Here is a 17194-nt window from a genome sequence, read left to right on the forward strand (position 1 = left end):
TGATCAACAGTCAAGGGTGCATCACCCAATCATTGAGACATTGGCTGGGGTACCTGTTTTTGTGGTTGGTTGTGAGGTATTTGGAAAAGTAATAGACAGGGAACTTGAAATAGGGTATTTAAATTTGTGCACAAAGGTAAAAGGCAAGGAGTAACCAAGAGCTCTTTGAAGTGGATCTTTCATGCTAGCATTAGCTTAACACCTTGATTCATTTAAGAATACCAAGGAAAATCTTTTGCCCACAGATGACATTGAGATGCCTTGCTGCTTATTGTTAACCACCCACTGAATAGGAATCTCTGCATCTATTGTGGGTCTTGTCTGTTTTGTATTATACTGAGAATTGTTTTTTTTAAAAATGGACCAACACAATAGTTCTTTTCCTTGATTCATGAGGTAACAAGCAATCTTTGAAAAAGGTTGATCTTTTATCCCAACCTTGCAGTAAACTAATGTTTATTTTCCCCTATCTGCGATACAACATTTTACATCAGCTTCTAGCCAATATGCAAAATGTTCTCCCCACCCTTCCTTCCCAAACAGCCTAAACTGTAACACCTTACAGTGTAATGCTATTGAAGTTATTAAGAGATTAGTGCCAGAAAGCTAAAGGGGAAGAGCTATTAGCTCCCATAGGCTGAAGCCCTTCCAGAAAGCAGCAAGTGGACCAGAGTGCCACACCCAAGGGCCAAAGCAGTGAAAATAAATGCTGGGGAGAGATAAGGAAGGGCTTACAAAAACAGCTGAGGCAAGTAGGAAAAAACAAAAGGAAACAAAATTAGTAAAAATTAAAGTTTTATTTCTTCCCCAATTCATACTTTTAAAATTTGAGGGAGACAAATCAGGCCTGGGAAAGGAGCAGCAGCACCACCTAGTGCCAGATAAAACTAAGGAAGGACAGAGCAACAGAACCACCTGGTGTCTGAGGAGGGTAATGATTTAACACTTCATACATACAGGTGACCCCCACGTTAGAGAGGGGTTGTGTTCCTAGAAAACAGTCCAGTCTGTATTGCAATTTTCTGCAAACCCCCTTGAATCCCATGTTATAAGCAGAGATGCATTCCTTTGGTACATTTTTTCCCCTCATGTTATGCAATTTTTACTGGTGATGACAAATTGACCCACTGCCATTACCTAACAGCTGAAGGTAACAATTGACTCAGGGAAGGGACACCTTTTGCAAAAGAAACAACAAATTTTGTCAATTTTTAGTTTTAGTCACTCAATACAGTAGGGGGCAATAAGACTTGGATATGATCTCACCATGTTGATTGGGTTGGCAGTCAGTGAGCCTCTCCTTTGCCACACCCTCTCCAGTCTGAGGACATGTGAACAGACCTCTCAAGGTGAAGCGCTGCTGCGCTCTTCTACAAGGCATTTTCTTTGACGTGCCAAGCGTGTGGATTAGGAAGGGGCTTGGGAAGTGGGGATATCAAGAAAAGGGGGTGGGATTCAAGGATTGGGGCTCATGGGAGAATGTTGGTGTAGAAGTTCAGGGGGCAATGGGTTAAAGCATGGTGACTTAGTGGAACTGGAGTAAAGCAGCTCACTAAAGAGAGTAAAGCAGTGCTCCACTCAGGTCTGTTCACATACACTCTGACTAGAGGGTGTGCCAAAAGAGGGACTCGCTGTGACTGCTAACCCATTGATGTGGTGATGTCATATCCAAATCTTATCCACAGTATTAAATGACCAAAATAAAAATTGACAAAACTTGTTATTTCTTTTACATTTTATTTTATCCCCCCCCCCACAACCTCCATTAGAGCAAATTTTATTCCATACCTCAAGTTTTTGGGCAGTGATTTGTGAATTTCTTTAACCTGAACAGCTATATAACACAGGGCTCACCGATACTTAAAAAATAGTCAATTTCCAATTAACTTATTGAAACTGCACAGAAGGTTACAAACAATTGAAGCACTGATATTTACATTCTTTGAATTTAGAAACTAAATTACTGTAAATAGGCAGGAAATGTTAGCTAAAATTTCAGCATAAGAAATTTAATAGGTTGGATATGAACAGGAAACTTGCAAACATAATTGCATAATATCACTTGGCATCTTCCACAATTCATCAGAATGCAACTGGACAAAGTTACCAGGTGGCCAATTACATGTTGCTAAGGCCCACCACCTGCAGGTTGCCCTCCAACTCTGCTAATATCCTGACTTGGAAATTTCTGCAGTCCTTCATTGTCACTATGTCTAAATCCTCTAATTCCCTTCCCAACATTGTGGGAATACCTGCAGTGGAAGAACTGTAGCTGTTCAAGAAGACAGCTCACCACCACTGAATTAAGGGCAATTAGGACTAGACAATAAACACTAGCCTTGCCAGTGATATGCAGATCCCAAAAATGATTAAGAATTGGGCATCTAAGATAACAGAAGACACCTGCTTATTTTGACATGACCTGTAAAGGGAAAACGAGACACAAACTTGTTTCTCAAATGAAGGTCTATCAGCTCTAGAAATCAGTGAAATGCCAGACAATACTGGAATTTGATTCTGAGTCTGCCCATTGTCCTTGCCAAGACAGATCATCAAGAAATTCTGCTTTCAAGAAACACCTGCAGAATGTATTATGCATCCAGTTTACTAGTATGGAAATTTCAAATAATCATTGACTTTTAATTGATTTTTCAAGATGTGGGAATCACTGGCCAGGCCAGCATTTATTGTCCATCCCCCCCACTGTCCTTGCCTATGGCTTTGAGCCATTGAAGTACTACTTCAGGTGAGTGTTACCAGAGTTCTGTTGGATAGGATAGATAGGTAGACTTTTTGTCAGGAATGGTCCTTGCATGGCACTCTAACAGTGACTGACTTACCTTTTACAACATGTAAGGAAACCATGCTGCTCATATCCATGCCTGCTCCCAGTCCCATTCTCCCCTTCCTTATTTCCCTGTAGCCTGCAACATTCTCTCTCATGCCCAGCAACTCCTCTTTTGCCACTTAAGGGATATTTTTACAGTAGTCAATTAACCTATCAGCACAACTTTGGGATGTGGAAGGACAGTAGCTGGTGGAAACCCACTCAGTCACAAGCAGAACACAAACTCCAGATCAAACCCAGGTCCCTGGAGCTCTGAGGCAGCAGCATTAACAGTCACACTACCTTGCTGCCCTTTGAATATATTAACTGAACTGTAATTAGCTGGATTGGATTTGCCCTGCTTCTTGTTAACAGGATATATCTAGGCAATTTTCCACATTATGTAGATGCCAGGGTACTACTATAGCTTGGTTAGAACTGCAGCTACTTCTGGAGCACAAGACTTTACTACAGCTGAGATGTTATCTGGTCCCAAAGCTTTTGCAGTGTCCAGGGCTCTCAGCCATTTCTGACTTTTGTAACAGTGGGGATCTCAAAAAAGCTAAGTTGGCACCTGGCTGAACATAACTGTGAATGCTTCAGCCTTGTCTTTATCACTTACATGCTGAGCCCCACCATCAAGGATGGGGATGTTCTTGAAGCTGCCTCCAAGAACTTTGTTTTACCAATGTAATTTTTATTTTAGGATCTTGTTTGATATTTACATTTTGTTGGATTTTTGGAAGGACTAGAGGAGAATAAAAATGTTAAAAGCAGAAAATATTCCTGAAACCAAGCATACACAACTTTTGAATTCACTGAACAAAAACATGCATTTTTCAGACCAACATTGGCATGTTTAGTTCCTTTAAATAGCCAGAAACCAAAAACATAGACAATTAGCTTTTTTAGGAAGATCAATTGAGGAAACTCAAAGTAAAAGAAACAAATCACTCAAGGGATTAGTTAATATAGAGAAATAATTACAGGTATGTCCATTAAATGATGTTAGTTTACAATAATTAATGAGATAAGACAGGTGAGTGACTTTATCCATTAAGCAATTAAGTGAATTCTTATCAGCTTCAACAAAGTGTGTGGTCATTCCAGACAAGTTTAATTGGGATAGGTGGGTAATAACATGGAACAGGATAAAAGGTCTGTACTGCTCAAAATAGCAAGACCTATAGCTATTCACAAAACTCTTAAGACAGATGCCATGAGTCCTCAAGAAATTATAAGAGGATATTTTTTCCAGTGTTCCACAAATCCTGGAGAAATATCCAAAGATTGTATGATGACAAATGTGGTTTCAATATACAAAACAAGAGCTGATAAATACAGCTGAATATTCAGAGGGTGAAGTATGCCTTGTCTAGGCACAAGGTAACCAGTTTGCTCTGGGACTACTACTATTATAGCTAGATTTTGCAGTTAAAAAAAGTCAAATTATCACTGGTGATGGACACTAAACAATCAGATAACAATATCCAGAAAATCCTTGTCTACAATTCAACAAGGAACTCAGAATTTTCCATTTCAGTTGCCCTGTTCTTCCAGAAACTTCATTCTAGCAGTATCTTGCTGAGATTTTCAACATTTAATCATACAGAACACAGTATCAATTTTACAGATATCACTAAACTGGTAAAAGCTAAGGCTTATCCATTTCAGTGTAAGTGGATTTTCAAAGAGCAATCTTAATTACTGTCAAATCACCTCACTGGAACCAGGAATTAACTACTACAAGTGAGAGGCCTCATTCTTCAGATTTTAATTACTGATGAACATAAAAACAATAAAATCTTTAAAATTGTCACTTGTCCTCTCAGTCCCATCTCCCATTAATTAGCTTGCTTTTTCATGTTATTAGGCACTGCATTAACTGACAGTCCACATCTCAGTGAGGATCCTGTAATATGATTAAGGAGATGCTCAGTGGGCAAAAAAATTTACAACCTTGTCACTGATGTCCATGCACAGTAAACAACCTGAAAAGAAAATTGTTCACACTGTTCTCAGATGCTCTGAAAATGACTGCACACTTGAACCCATAACATCTGGTGAGGGCCTTAAACTGGCAACAAAACATTTTGGCATGTCATAATTGTTATAAAACAATAGCCATATTGTTGCATGCTGTTCACAGTTGCCTTTCTTAAAAACCTATATTATTTCAGCTCCATCACCTCAGATCATATTTATTAGTCTAATATCCTTGCTGCTAAGCTTTTCTTGCCTTGAGATCGGAGTAGCTTTTAAGTCTGTTCTTTGTTCGATAATTGCTGAACAACACTCAAAGTACTCATCTTGAATGCACTGAAGCATTCCATCAGAAAACATTTGCTTAAAGATTCAGAAAGATTGATGGGGGCGGCACAGTGCCTCTCAATTCCAGCGATCCAGGTTCAATCCTGATCTCTGGTGCTATCTGTGTGGAGTTTGTATGCTCTCCCCATGTCCATGTTGTTTCCCCTCCAGGTGTTCTGATTTTCTCCCACATCCCAAAGACCTCCTGGTAACTTAACTGGCTATTGTAAAATTCCCCCTTAATGTCGGTAAGTGGCAAAAGAATCAAAGGGGAGTTGATGGGCATGCGAGAGAGGAAAAAATTGCAAGGTTACAGGGGAATAAGGAAGGTGAAAATGAGACTGATGGGATTGTTCTGTTGGAAGCTGACATGGATCCAGCAGTCAAATGGACTTCTTGTGTGAAGTAATAGTTAAGTAAATATCAATGATATTTATTATACAACTACAAAGCAACTAATCTACCTCTAACCAGTTATACTGGTCAACCTTGACTTGACAGTAAACTTTTACCTGGATATTTTCTTGTAATGGACTACATAACTGCAGTGCCTGAATTTACATGGACAGCTGCTATCTAATATTAGACACAAGTATTATTTCTGTTTAAGTACACTATCAGGACCAATGATTTAAAGAGTCTTAGTCAATTCTGTTCACAATTGTTTCTAAACATATAAAATTATTCTCACCTTCACGTGTATGTGCATTAATTTATATTCCTGCTCAGTTCTTTGGAGGTACTAGCTGAAACTGACAAGCATGCTCCCACCTAAAACTCCTTAACAAGTACATTAAAAATAAGAGAATGAAACAATTTGAAGAGGCAGTAACTAAGTTACACTCAACACTAACGGGATTCATTAAATGAGTGAATTATTGGTATTGGACAACACAAAAAGCAGGACTATATGAAATTATTTTATCTTTTAGCAAAGCCTGCACAGGTTTCATAACAATTCTCCCAGGACTGTTCATTCAATTCCAGAAGAAACTTATTTGGATGATTTGAGCAGCTGGATCTTAATACCAGATTCAAAGTTAATTATGATAAACATTCTTTTACCTGTCTGAGGTATGAATTTCACCATGTCCCCAATTGCTTTCAATGAAAATAAAGTCAGCAAACCAAAAAATTAAATTTGCATTTTCACCTTCAAGGAAACAGCATAGAAAAGCTGAGTTCAAGAATAACTGACTGATCCATACAGACAATGGTCAGAGCTTGCTTTTGTCCATGGTCTCCAAGCAGCATTTTAATATTTCCTTATGACAGAACTCAAAACTCACTCTGAATGTCAGTCTAACAGTGTCAAAGACAAAAGAGAACAAGCAAAGCCATACGATAATAGACAAGAGCAATAGTAGCTGTCAACATATTTAAGTAAAAACACAGGATTGTTATTTGGGAGTTAATGGAAAAATACAAGTCCCATTTCAAAAATGATCTTTGAACATTTCTTTAACTATTAAATGTCTTATCCACCAACCAAACAATAAATGAAATTTAAAAAAACCTAAACCAAGACATTTCACCACTGACAAAAAAATAAAAATAGGCTTTATTTTTATTATGTGCTGAAAGAAATTATTATATGAAGTTTTCCCATACCTTAGTTTGGTTCTGTACCAGAACCCCGATTGATTGATGGCAATCTTGGTTGATTGTTGCACTAACCTATCACCATGATAAATGGACTCATACCTTTGTTTGTTTCCTGTTGTTCATTATTGTGCCCAGGTCCTCTACATCAATGACAGAAGCAGCTTCTGTTGCATCTTCCACCCCTGATTCTTCTTCACTTGTTGTCTCAAACAATTCTTCCTGGAAGAGAAGATGCAAATAAAAACATGGGAAGATAACAAATCAAGATTAACTACATTTAACACACAAATAAAAACTTGACTACTAACTACCCAGTTTTTACTAAAAGCTCATCTGATTCACTTATCAGATCTGATTAGTGAAGAAAATCTGCCATTGTTATCTAACCTGGCCTCTATATGACTCCAGAAGCACAACAACCTAGTTGATTCTTAAATGTCCTCTGAAATACCCTTGTAAGCCACTCAGCTGTACCATAACCACTACCTTAAACCAGAAGAAGAATACAACTTTACAGACCACCTGGCATCAACCTAGGCAACAAATTCCAACGTGGAAAAGTCACGCTGGGGCCCAGTAGATCCTTGCAAAATGTTCCTCACAAACATCGAGCATCAAACTTGGGAAAGTTGTACCACAGACCACCTGAGCAGCAGCCTGACACAATCATATTTACAGAATTATACCTTAAAGAAAACATGCCAGTCTCCTCCATCATAATACCTGGGAACATCCTGCCCTGCCAGCAGGACAAACCCACCAGAGGCAGCGGGACAGTGGTATACAAATTACACAATCTAAGCCAGGATCAAGCTGTTTACACAACTTATTATCAGAGCCCAGAAGAGATATTTAGCAATGACTAGGTAAAAATACGAAACCATTCCATTTACTGAATCAAGCTGAATTCATTCTCTACCGCACACAAGATCACGGGTCAGAGTTGTAATGTGGTATTTACTGAAATTCTGTACATTCAGTAGTATACTTAATGTGTCCTAATTTACCTCTCCACTACTGTGATCCTTTGTCCCTTCTGACATTTCTTCATCCTGAACAGATTTTTCTTTATGCTTCTTCTCTTTGGACTTGCATTTCCCCTTTTTGCAGGTACCATCACACTCTTTCTCTCCTCCTTTATCTCCCTTATGAAGTGTGTGCAGTCTGCTTAAGAATTTGGCTTGCCATCCACTGAAATCCGCTTCAATACTGCCATGTTTGCTCTTGACCACATTGCAATCACCCTCTCCACGAGTCATAATACGGCTAGCACTCAACATCCACAGCCACATGTCAATGTTTTTACCAACCTGTAAGGAACGTGTGCAATATAGTCAAAAAGCTCATTAGTTTATTTTATTATTCTCAATAAAGTTGTGTGTACAGAATGCAACACAAACCATCACTAGCAAAATGATTAAAATGCAAGAGGGTAATCATGAGAAATGATTTCTTGGCTCAGCAAAGCAGCATCAGGAACTCCAAAGGGAACATATTTCTTTACTTCAAGGTAGGCCAATGTCTGAGTGAGCGATAGTGATAGGAACCTCTATAGTCAACGGCACAGACTGATGTTTCAGTGGCCATGAGTGAGGCGTGAGCAGGATCGTGTGTTCCCTTCCCGGTACCAGGATAAAGGATGTCTTTGAGCAGGCACAGGACATTCTGAGAGTGAGCAGCCAGAGATTGTGGTCAATATTGGTACCAATGACATAGGCAGGGAGATGAGGTCCTGCAAAGTGAATATAAGGAATTAGGCAGAAGGTTAAAGAGCAAGACCTCTAGGGTTGTAATCAAAGGATTATTCCCTGTGCCATGTGCTAGTGAGAATAGGAAAAGGAGGATATGCAAATGAATGTGTGGCTGAAGAGCTGGTGCAGGCAGGAAGGCTTGGACCATTGGGACTCTTCTGGGGCAGAAGAGACCTGTAGAAGAGGGACAGGTTGCATCCAAACTGGAGGGAGACCAATATCTTTGCGGGGAGGTTTGCTAGTGCTGCTCAGGAAGGTTTAAACTAGTTTCTCAAGGGAGTGGGACCCAAAGTATCACTTTGATGGGATTATACGACAGGCACCTCCAATTGTCAGGGGGAATTAGAGGTATTGGTATTGGTTTATTATTGTCACTTGTACCGAGGTACAGTGAAAAGCTTGTCTTGCATACCGATCGTACGGGTCAATTCATTACACAGTGAGCTACACTGAGTTAGTATAGAGTGCATTGAGGTAATACAGATAAAAACAATAACAACACAGAGTAAATTGTCACAGCTACAGAGGAAGTGCAATGCATGTAGACAATAAGGTGCAAGGTCACAACAAGGTAGATCGTGAGGTCAGAGTCCATCTTATCGTATAAGGGAACTGTTCAATAGTCTTATCACAGTGGGATAGAAGCTGTTCTTGAGCCTGGTGGTATGTACCCTCAGGCTCCTGTATCTTCTGCCTGATGGAAGAGGAGAGAAGAGAGAATGACCTGGGTGGGTGGGGTCTTTGATTATGCTGGCTGCTTCACCAAGGCAGCGAGAGGTAAAGACAGAGTCCAAGGAGGGGAGGCTGGTTTCCATGATGCACTGGGCTGTGTCCACGTAGGGAAATCACAGATAGCTGTCAGAATAATGGGGTTGTAATAGCAGATGATTTTAACTTCCCTAATATTGATCAGAACTGCCTTGGTGTTAAGGGATTAGATGGGGCAGAATTTGTTAAGTGTGTTCAGGAAAGTTTTCTGAAGCAATACATAAATGATCCCAATAGCAACGGGGCTACATTTGACCTCCTCTTGGGAAGTGAGGCTGGTCGACGTACCACTTTGGAACCAGTGATCTTGATTCAAGTAGCTTCAAGATAGTCATGGAAGAAAATAGGACTGGTCCACAAGTTGAAGTCCTAAATTAGGAGAAGCTAATTTCAATGGCATCAGACAGGAACTCTCAAAAGTTAATTGGGAGAGGCTGTTTGCAAGTAAAGGGACATCTGGCAAGTAAAGGGCTCTTAAAAGTGAGATAGGAAGAATTCAGGGCTAGCATGTTCTTATTAGAGTGAAGGGCAAGGCTGGCAAGATTAGGGAACTTTGGTTGACAAGGGATATTGAGGGTCTGGTCAGGAAAAAGGAGGCAGATAGATTCATGGAGGTGTACAGCACAGAAACCAGTCCTTCGGCCCAACTCGTCAATGCCAACTGAGGTGCCCATCTAAACTAATCCCATTTGCCAGCATTTGGCCCACATCCTTCTAAACTTTCCCTATGTACCCATCCAAATATCTTTTAAACATTGTAAATGTACCTGCCTATACTACATCCTCTGGCAGCTCATTCCATATACCCACCAACCTTTAAGTGAAAAACTTGTCCCTCACATCTCCATTAAATATTCCCCGTTTCACCTTAAATCAAAAACTCGAGGACATAGGTTTAGGTGAGAGGGAGGTGGTTTAAAGGGGATCCGAGGGGTAATTTTTCCCCCCCCCCACACAAAGGGTAGTTGTTATCTGGAATGAGCTGCCAGAGGAGGTGGTGAAGGCAGGAACAGTAACAACATTTGAGGCATCTGGACAGGTACTTGAATGAGTGCATAAGGTAATTAATGCAGGCAAGTGGGATTAGGAATAGATAGGCATGATGGTCAGCATAGATGTGGTGGGCCAAAGGGCCTGTTTCTATGCTGGCCAACTCTATGACAATAAGGTACTGTAACATTCAATAATCAATGCAGTGTCCCAATATAAAATTCTAAAAATTTCTTTTGGTGATGTGGTCAATGACCTGAACATTTCAGCTCTGAAGGATCACTGGCATTAAATTTTAACTTGGGTTTTCTCTCCACAGATGCTGCCTGACCAGCAGGATTCTTCCAGCATTTTTCATTTTATTTTGATACTAATTAAATAGCTTACTCTAATGACCTTATGTGCAATTACCACTCTCTTGACCAAACTCAAAGCTTGTTATTTCAAACTTCAAACAGGTAGATCTTTCCTATTCCTTAACATTGTGTTAATTGTCACTATTATGTGGTACGCTTGCTTCACTAAAAGTTGAAGTATGTGCACTTGCATTACACAATTCAAGGAGCTACCCGACTTACATATATAAGATTAACATTTTTATGATCAGTAAAAATTGATCATATTTGTAACAATTAATCCTGAATGATATTAATCACATGGATACAATTAACAAAGGACACTCAGAATGGTTGCCAGTTTACAAGGAACATTGTCCCTCTTCCAAGTGCAATGGAAGGCACGCTAAATTAATCTGTTGTAATGAAATTAAAACTAAGAAAAAAAAACAATCCTCACAGACTGACAGAAGTATGCAATCTAAATTAGAACTTAAGCTCTGTACAACAGAGTTATAGGATCAACAGCCACACTGCTCAGTGTTGATTTCTGCTCCACAGAAACCTTCCTCCAACCTGTTAGACACCGGCCAAGATGCAATAAAATCCCAGAAGACATTTGGGTCTCCACATTATAGTTCAATTACTTTGAATCCACAAAGCAGAATATTGAGTCATGAATTTTACAGATGCAAAGGAAATATACTTACAGTATTGTAATGATTCACGTAAACAGAATTGCCCAATCCAAATACTGCGTATCTCAAGCCTCTGAGGTAAGTTTTGCCATATCTAAAGTCATGTGTTGCCTCTTCCAACCACTTACAGAACCAGGTTGCACTTTCTGTTGGTTGCCCATCAGTGTATGTGGAAACCATGAATACGCAGAGAGTTTTATTAGAAACCTGAACATGCAAAAAGAATTAAATACTTTTGAGCATAAACAATTATTATGTAAAATGTTGCACATCCTCAGCAAGTCCATCATTCTCCTCAGATACTATTCTGGGTAATGATACTTTTATATTCATTAAAATTATTCATCAAAATTCAGGTCTGTAAATGATACTTGGTTAGACCATACTGGAAGTATTTTTGCAAATAGTTAACTACCTAGACTTTTATTTTAAAACATCTCAGAGGAGCAGATTTGGATAATAAACATTGCAGAATATTAAAAATTACAATATGGGATCTAAACTATGTAACCTGCTAAAATGCAGTAAATCATCGATCTGTTTGATGCAAGGATCAACTACTTCAACACAATGTTATTGGCAGTGAAAGTATGTAACAGGAAGTCAGCTGTCTTTGGACAACTTCTGGAATGTTGTTGCTATCAGCTGTATTTATAATATTAATATAGCTTGTATTGTTAATATTCCTCAATGTCAAACTACTGAACTAAATGAGCTTGCATTTACAATAAGGTTTTAACCCCAAGAAAAAGAACTGCACCAGAACAGAATATACTTTGTTGGATAACACTTCTGTATGGGAAACTAAGTGATACAAATAGGTTAAACCAGTCTTTCACCTTTAGGATACTGGATTCAAATCTAACCTAGATAGTGGGGTCAAAATCTTCTGAGTGCTGTCCTCAAAGAGTCTTGTCTGAAGACAATTGCAGTCCAGTTCCTACAGCAAAAACAAACTCTTTATTCTGTACTAATTACTCATGTGATTCACACAGGGTACAGGATATATAGGAACTGAAAACAGTGTCTCTGATGGAATAGAGAAATTTACTTGTGTTTGGGTCTTCCTTGGTGTTAGAACTCCATCAGTTTGAAAAACAAATACTCCTATACGTGAAATAGCAAATCATTCTACTGACTGCATATCCACTTCAATGAATAATAGTTATCTTCTTTCATTAGGAGCAGCATAAAAACTGATCCAATAAAATAACTAACCTCATTCACCAGGTTATCGTCAGGATCATACTCCTTCAGGTCAACAACTTCCACAGGCAATCCAAGTTTCTGTATAGTACCTGCAAGAATTTTGGCAAACCCCTAGAATGAAAGAATTTAAAAATAAAATTGGTATTCAAAATGCAAAAGACATGCCAAATAAGAATTCTGCCTATCCAGTATTTGCACTATGCAATGTGGTCACAGGAGCTTCAGCTCAGATCCAACTCACAGCAGTGTGTCCAAGTTTTTATCCTACACACTATACAAATCACCTATGTGTGCAAGTGACTCAATTAAAAGTCAAATCACAAATCCAAACCAGACTATGGACAAATCCACGTGCAAAGTTTTGACTTGATGGTATGGCATGCAGAGTCCTCATAGGAAAGCACTATGGGAACAAAATGACAGTGCATCATGGATCTGGAATCAGAAGACATGCTTGGAGAAACAAGTTTCAAAAAAATTTGTGAAACTGGGGACACAGCCACATGTGGTGGAGCAAAGGGAAGAAGATGAATCCTAATCTACACTCAGGAGAAACAAGGTGGGAGCTGGGATACATTTCTGAAATAATCAAGAGCAGCACCACAACTGTAGATGCAGGTTTGCCACAGAGAAAATTCAAGAAGCCCTCTTCAACTACTGTATCCGTACAGTGAGGAACTGTTAATTTTTAGGCCTACAATTTCAAAAGCTTTCAACTTCTGGTTATTTACATCACCTATTTCTCACTCTCTTATACAAGAAATTAGGTAGAAATCATTACAATCAACAATCCATTTTCACTTCATTTTACCAGCAGATTGTAGAAGGCAAATTAGAGAGATCTTTATTTTTTTATTTAGTAATGCCAATGTTCCTATATTACTGGAAATTAGTCACCCAAAAACAAAAATGCACAGTCAATCTGTGTTGAGCTAGGGACATTGAAAATTTAGCTTTAAACTGCAATCAGCATCATATTTTCACATATTTATCACTTGTCTCCAACAATCTGAATTTTGGAGGTTTAATCAACCTTTAGCCCAATTGACTTACTGGATAAATCCCAAATCAGAACAGCAAAATACATTGGTACCATCATGCAAATTAATGAGAGTATGGGTTAAGATGATCCTTAAAATGCCATAATACACACCCATGTAAACCACCAAGACAACCTAGGATGTTCTTCAGCAAATAGTTCTGTAAATCAATGCCTTGAAGTCAGCTTGAAATGTTTCTGGTTACAAACACTCAAAAGACTTTCTACCCCTTGAGAGTACATCAACAACCGAGCTTTCAGTCAATCAATAATAGTAGCCCAAAACAATGCACCAGACTGTGAGATGTATCTGATTACAGTCACTGCTGAACATGATCAACTCAATCTCAGTCTATGCCACTTGCAATCAGACTAGCAAGCATGCAATGAATATTTCAATATTTTTTACAAATATGTTGCAATAAAAGCATTTAGCTAGAATGGTAATTCTTGTTTCAATACTATGATATACTGCTAGGAAAGGAAACACAGGTGTATACAACTCTGCACAATCTATCTAATTAGATGAATAGCTGAAAGCAGTATCTTTTATTATTCTTTCACAGGAATTGGCATTCCTGATACTGCAAGCACTAATGTCCATCTGAACTGCCCTTGTGCTGGGTGGATTTTCAGTTCCTTTTTTTCAGATGTCAGTTAAATCAACCGTAATACTTTGGGTCTGGAATCACAAAGGCCAGATCAGACAAGGACAGCATATTTTCTTTTTTGAAAGAACACAGGCTAACCAGAGGGATTTCTTCATCAATCCAGTAGATTTATGGTCTATTAATTATCCCAAATGTTCAAATTAACTGAACTTAATCCTCCAGTTTCCATAATAGAATTTGAATTCATGCCTCCACATTATTTGGTGTCAAGACTGCAAGTGCAGAAACTGAACCACAATGCGTCCATATCCACAAATGGCAAAATTAGCTTATGCGTTTTATATTTTAAAATAACATCATACTACAAAACTTTAAAACAGGCATCAAGCTGGGAGGTAAACACTAAAATGAGAAAATATGTATTAATTTGTTTAATAGAGATAAAAATATGTAACCTTGTTAATTCATTCAAATTGCATCAACTTCAACTTTGATCTTTACTCAACTTAATCTAAACACAAAATACACATAGATCAAGCACATACCTTTGCAGTACCAGTCTGAGAACCAAAGAAAATCTTCACACCAGCAACATGAATGTCTTTTTCTTCTTGGACTACATGTCCATTTTGAATCAATTCTTTAGGCATATTTGAAGTTATGACATCCTTTACTACTTCTTTCTGCCACTCAAAAGAAATTTCACCACATAAGCAATTTGTATATTAATATCAAAACTTTTCACAACAGAAACCAGTGTACATCTCAGAAACAATATGCAGGTAATTAATATAGACAGGATCTCAGTGTATCTAATTGTTGTTTAACACATGCTCTTTTAAAGTGGCTTGACTTTAAGACACAAACATAAATAAGCTAAAGATTTATTAGTGTAACGATAAAGAAAGTTTAATTATTGTGACTTCTTTCTATTTTCGGCCTTCAAGCATCAACTATGGTCTTCATGTATTCGTAACCAAGAAGCAAGATCCACTCGAATTTTCACTCAACCCACTGAGGCACTCCACTAATGAGGAAACTTCAAGCATTCATTTGGCACCTCACAACACGAAGATTGATACCCCAGCAGAGTGGCTGTCAGAAGCATACACCTCATTGCTTCCACGTTCTATTACAAACAGGATAACTATTGAACTCAAAGTGCTTATTACCTTGTTATAGGTTTTACTTAAGAACTCAAGAACTGCCCAAATTCCCATGGCAACAATAATGGAAGAACAGATGTAGTGTCTAACGTGCCACAACGACAACGCACAATTCTGGAAGGAGTTCCAGGCTTCACTGATGTATACTGGAAAGGGAGAAAATAAATCTCAATGTCAGCAAATACAAAACTCCTAATCTGCATTTCTTTTTTCTGTGTTTGTTAGTCTCCCCTGCACCACTGCCTCAAATTAAAAATTTTCAGCCTCCAAAGAGACTTCTGCATTATTGCAGGTTATGCTTTCAAACAAGATAAGACCATGTATCTTCTGTCAGGGGACATTAAAAACTATACGTCATTATTCAAATAGCAAAAAAAATTCTAACGTTCACTCCAATATATTTTCCATTGAATTATCTCTTGCCTTGTCTTAAGATGTTCAAGTGCTGTTCTCTCAAATTCTCTCCCTGAATCTCATAGCTTTCTCTTTTGCCTCCTTGAACAAAACCTATCCCTTTGAGCATGCATTTGGACATAATTCCTAATCTTTTTGCTTGCCATCCATTCTGTTCATCTCTGAGGATGCTTCTACAAGATGCTAGATAAATTCATACCTCGTCTATCACATTAGATAAATCCAAGTTGCTCCTGAGATAAGATCTTACAGAAGTTTAAAACAATTAAATGGTATAGAGTTAGTCAAGTGTGAACATTAAAAGTGTGAATAATGTAGAAAAAGGAGTCATAATTCCAAACTATTGATGGTCAAATTTAAGAGCATTGTCAGAAACATTTCTTCACAAAAACTAACCTAGACTTGGACATGGGTTTCCAAACAAGGGCAAAACAATTCAAAAGTCCATTGAATTTAGAAAAATGGAAGTGCGGATTCTGTATGGATAGGTGGGCAGGGAGAATGCAAATTATATACATTAAAGATGCTGGAGGAACTCAGCAGGCCAGGCAGTCCTGACCTGAAACGTTGACCGTCTGCTTTTCTCCACGGATGCTGCCTGGCCTGCTGAGTGCCTCCAACATCACCGTGCTTTTCATCTACATTCCAGCATCTGCAGTCCTTTGTCTCTCTCTCTTATATTCATTAAATCCACGTTTCCCTTGCCACGGTTGTTAAGCACCCACTTTAGGTCAGAGCCTGCACCCAAGGGTGAGATCTGGTGCTCAGCCCGCAGGGAGGAGGATCAGGCAGGACCGAGACTGATCCCCCCGCCGCAACAACGGCAACGAAACGCCCCACGGACACCTGAATCCCCGTCGGTAACTTCAGGCGCCGAACCCGGGTTAAAGCGGCCTCACCGTCACCGCGCTGCTCCCCGCACACCGGCCCGGCGCGGCACAAGGCCAGCGCCACACCGACAGCCAGCGCCCGCATGGCCGGCCGCCTGCCCGCTCCCACCCGGCGGGTCACCAGCGAGGTCGGGGGACGGCGGAGACACCGGAGACCGGGTACCAGTCCTCACGGCTCCCCCAGCACCGCCATTGCACGTCGCAGAGTACGCTGGGAGTCAACCAACTTTATTCACACTCCCGGGCCGCCCCCCCGCCCCGTCAGTGAGGTCGGGTCACGTCCCTCACCGACGGGCAGCAAGGCCTCGCTTGGCCGGGGGTGAGAGGGGCCCCTTCCCAGTCACATCCTTCCTGCACAGTCGAAATATCATCCCCAACGCACGCTGCCCTCCCCCCGGATGGGCAGGGGATGGTCACCGCCCCCCCCCCCGATGGTCGCAGTGGACAGGGGACGGTCACCCCCTGCCCAGAATGGCCGCAGTGGGGAGGGTCAGTCACCCCTGACCCCCGGACGGTTGCGGTGGGCAGGGGATGGGTACCCCCAGCATGGTTGCAGTGGGCAGGGGATGGTCACCGCCCCC

General features: G+C 39.9%; 1 protein-coding gene across 3 annotated transcripts in view; it reads right to left on the reverse strand.

Moving 5' to 3' along the window:
- Positions 1-16992, reverse strand: part of tyw1 (tRNA-yW synthesizing protein 1 homolog (S. cerevisiae)) — a 115366-nt gene extending 98374 nt beyond the window's left edge. Inside the window, exons 1-7 of one of the 3 annotated variants that reach the window (XM_052035845.1) lie at positions 16623-16992; positions 15316-15455; positions 14689-14832; positions 12503-12604; positions 11297-11491; positions 7750-8052; positions 6842-6961 (exon numbers count right to left, since the gene is read on the reverse strand). In XM_052035845.1, the coding sequence (XP_051891805.1) occupies positions 6842-6961; positions 7750-8052; positions 11297-11491; positions 12503-12604; positions 14689-14832; positions 15316-15455; positions 16623-16698 (1080 nt within the window). In that variant the 5' untranslated portion in view covers positions 16699-16992. The remainder of the gene's footprint in view (positions 1-6841; positions 6962-7749; positions 8053-11296; positions 11492-12502; positions 12605-14688; positions 14833-15315; positions 15456-16622) is intronic. The other 2 variants (XM_052035847.1, XM_052035848.1) reach the window with 2 other exon arrangements.
- Between the last annotated feature and the right edge of the window lie 202 nt (positions 16993-17194).

The sequence above is a fragment of the Pristis pectinata genome, chromosome 21 (genome assembly GCF_009764475.1).
Source record: "Pristis pectinata isolate sPriPec2 chromosome 21, sPriPec2.1.pri, whole genome shotgun sequence".
Lineage (NCBI taxonomy): Eukaryota > Metazoa > Chordata > Chondrichthyes > Rhinopristiformes > Pristidae > Pristis > Pristis pectinata.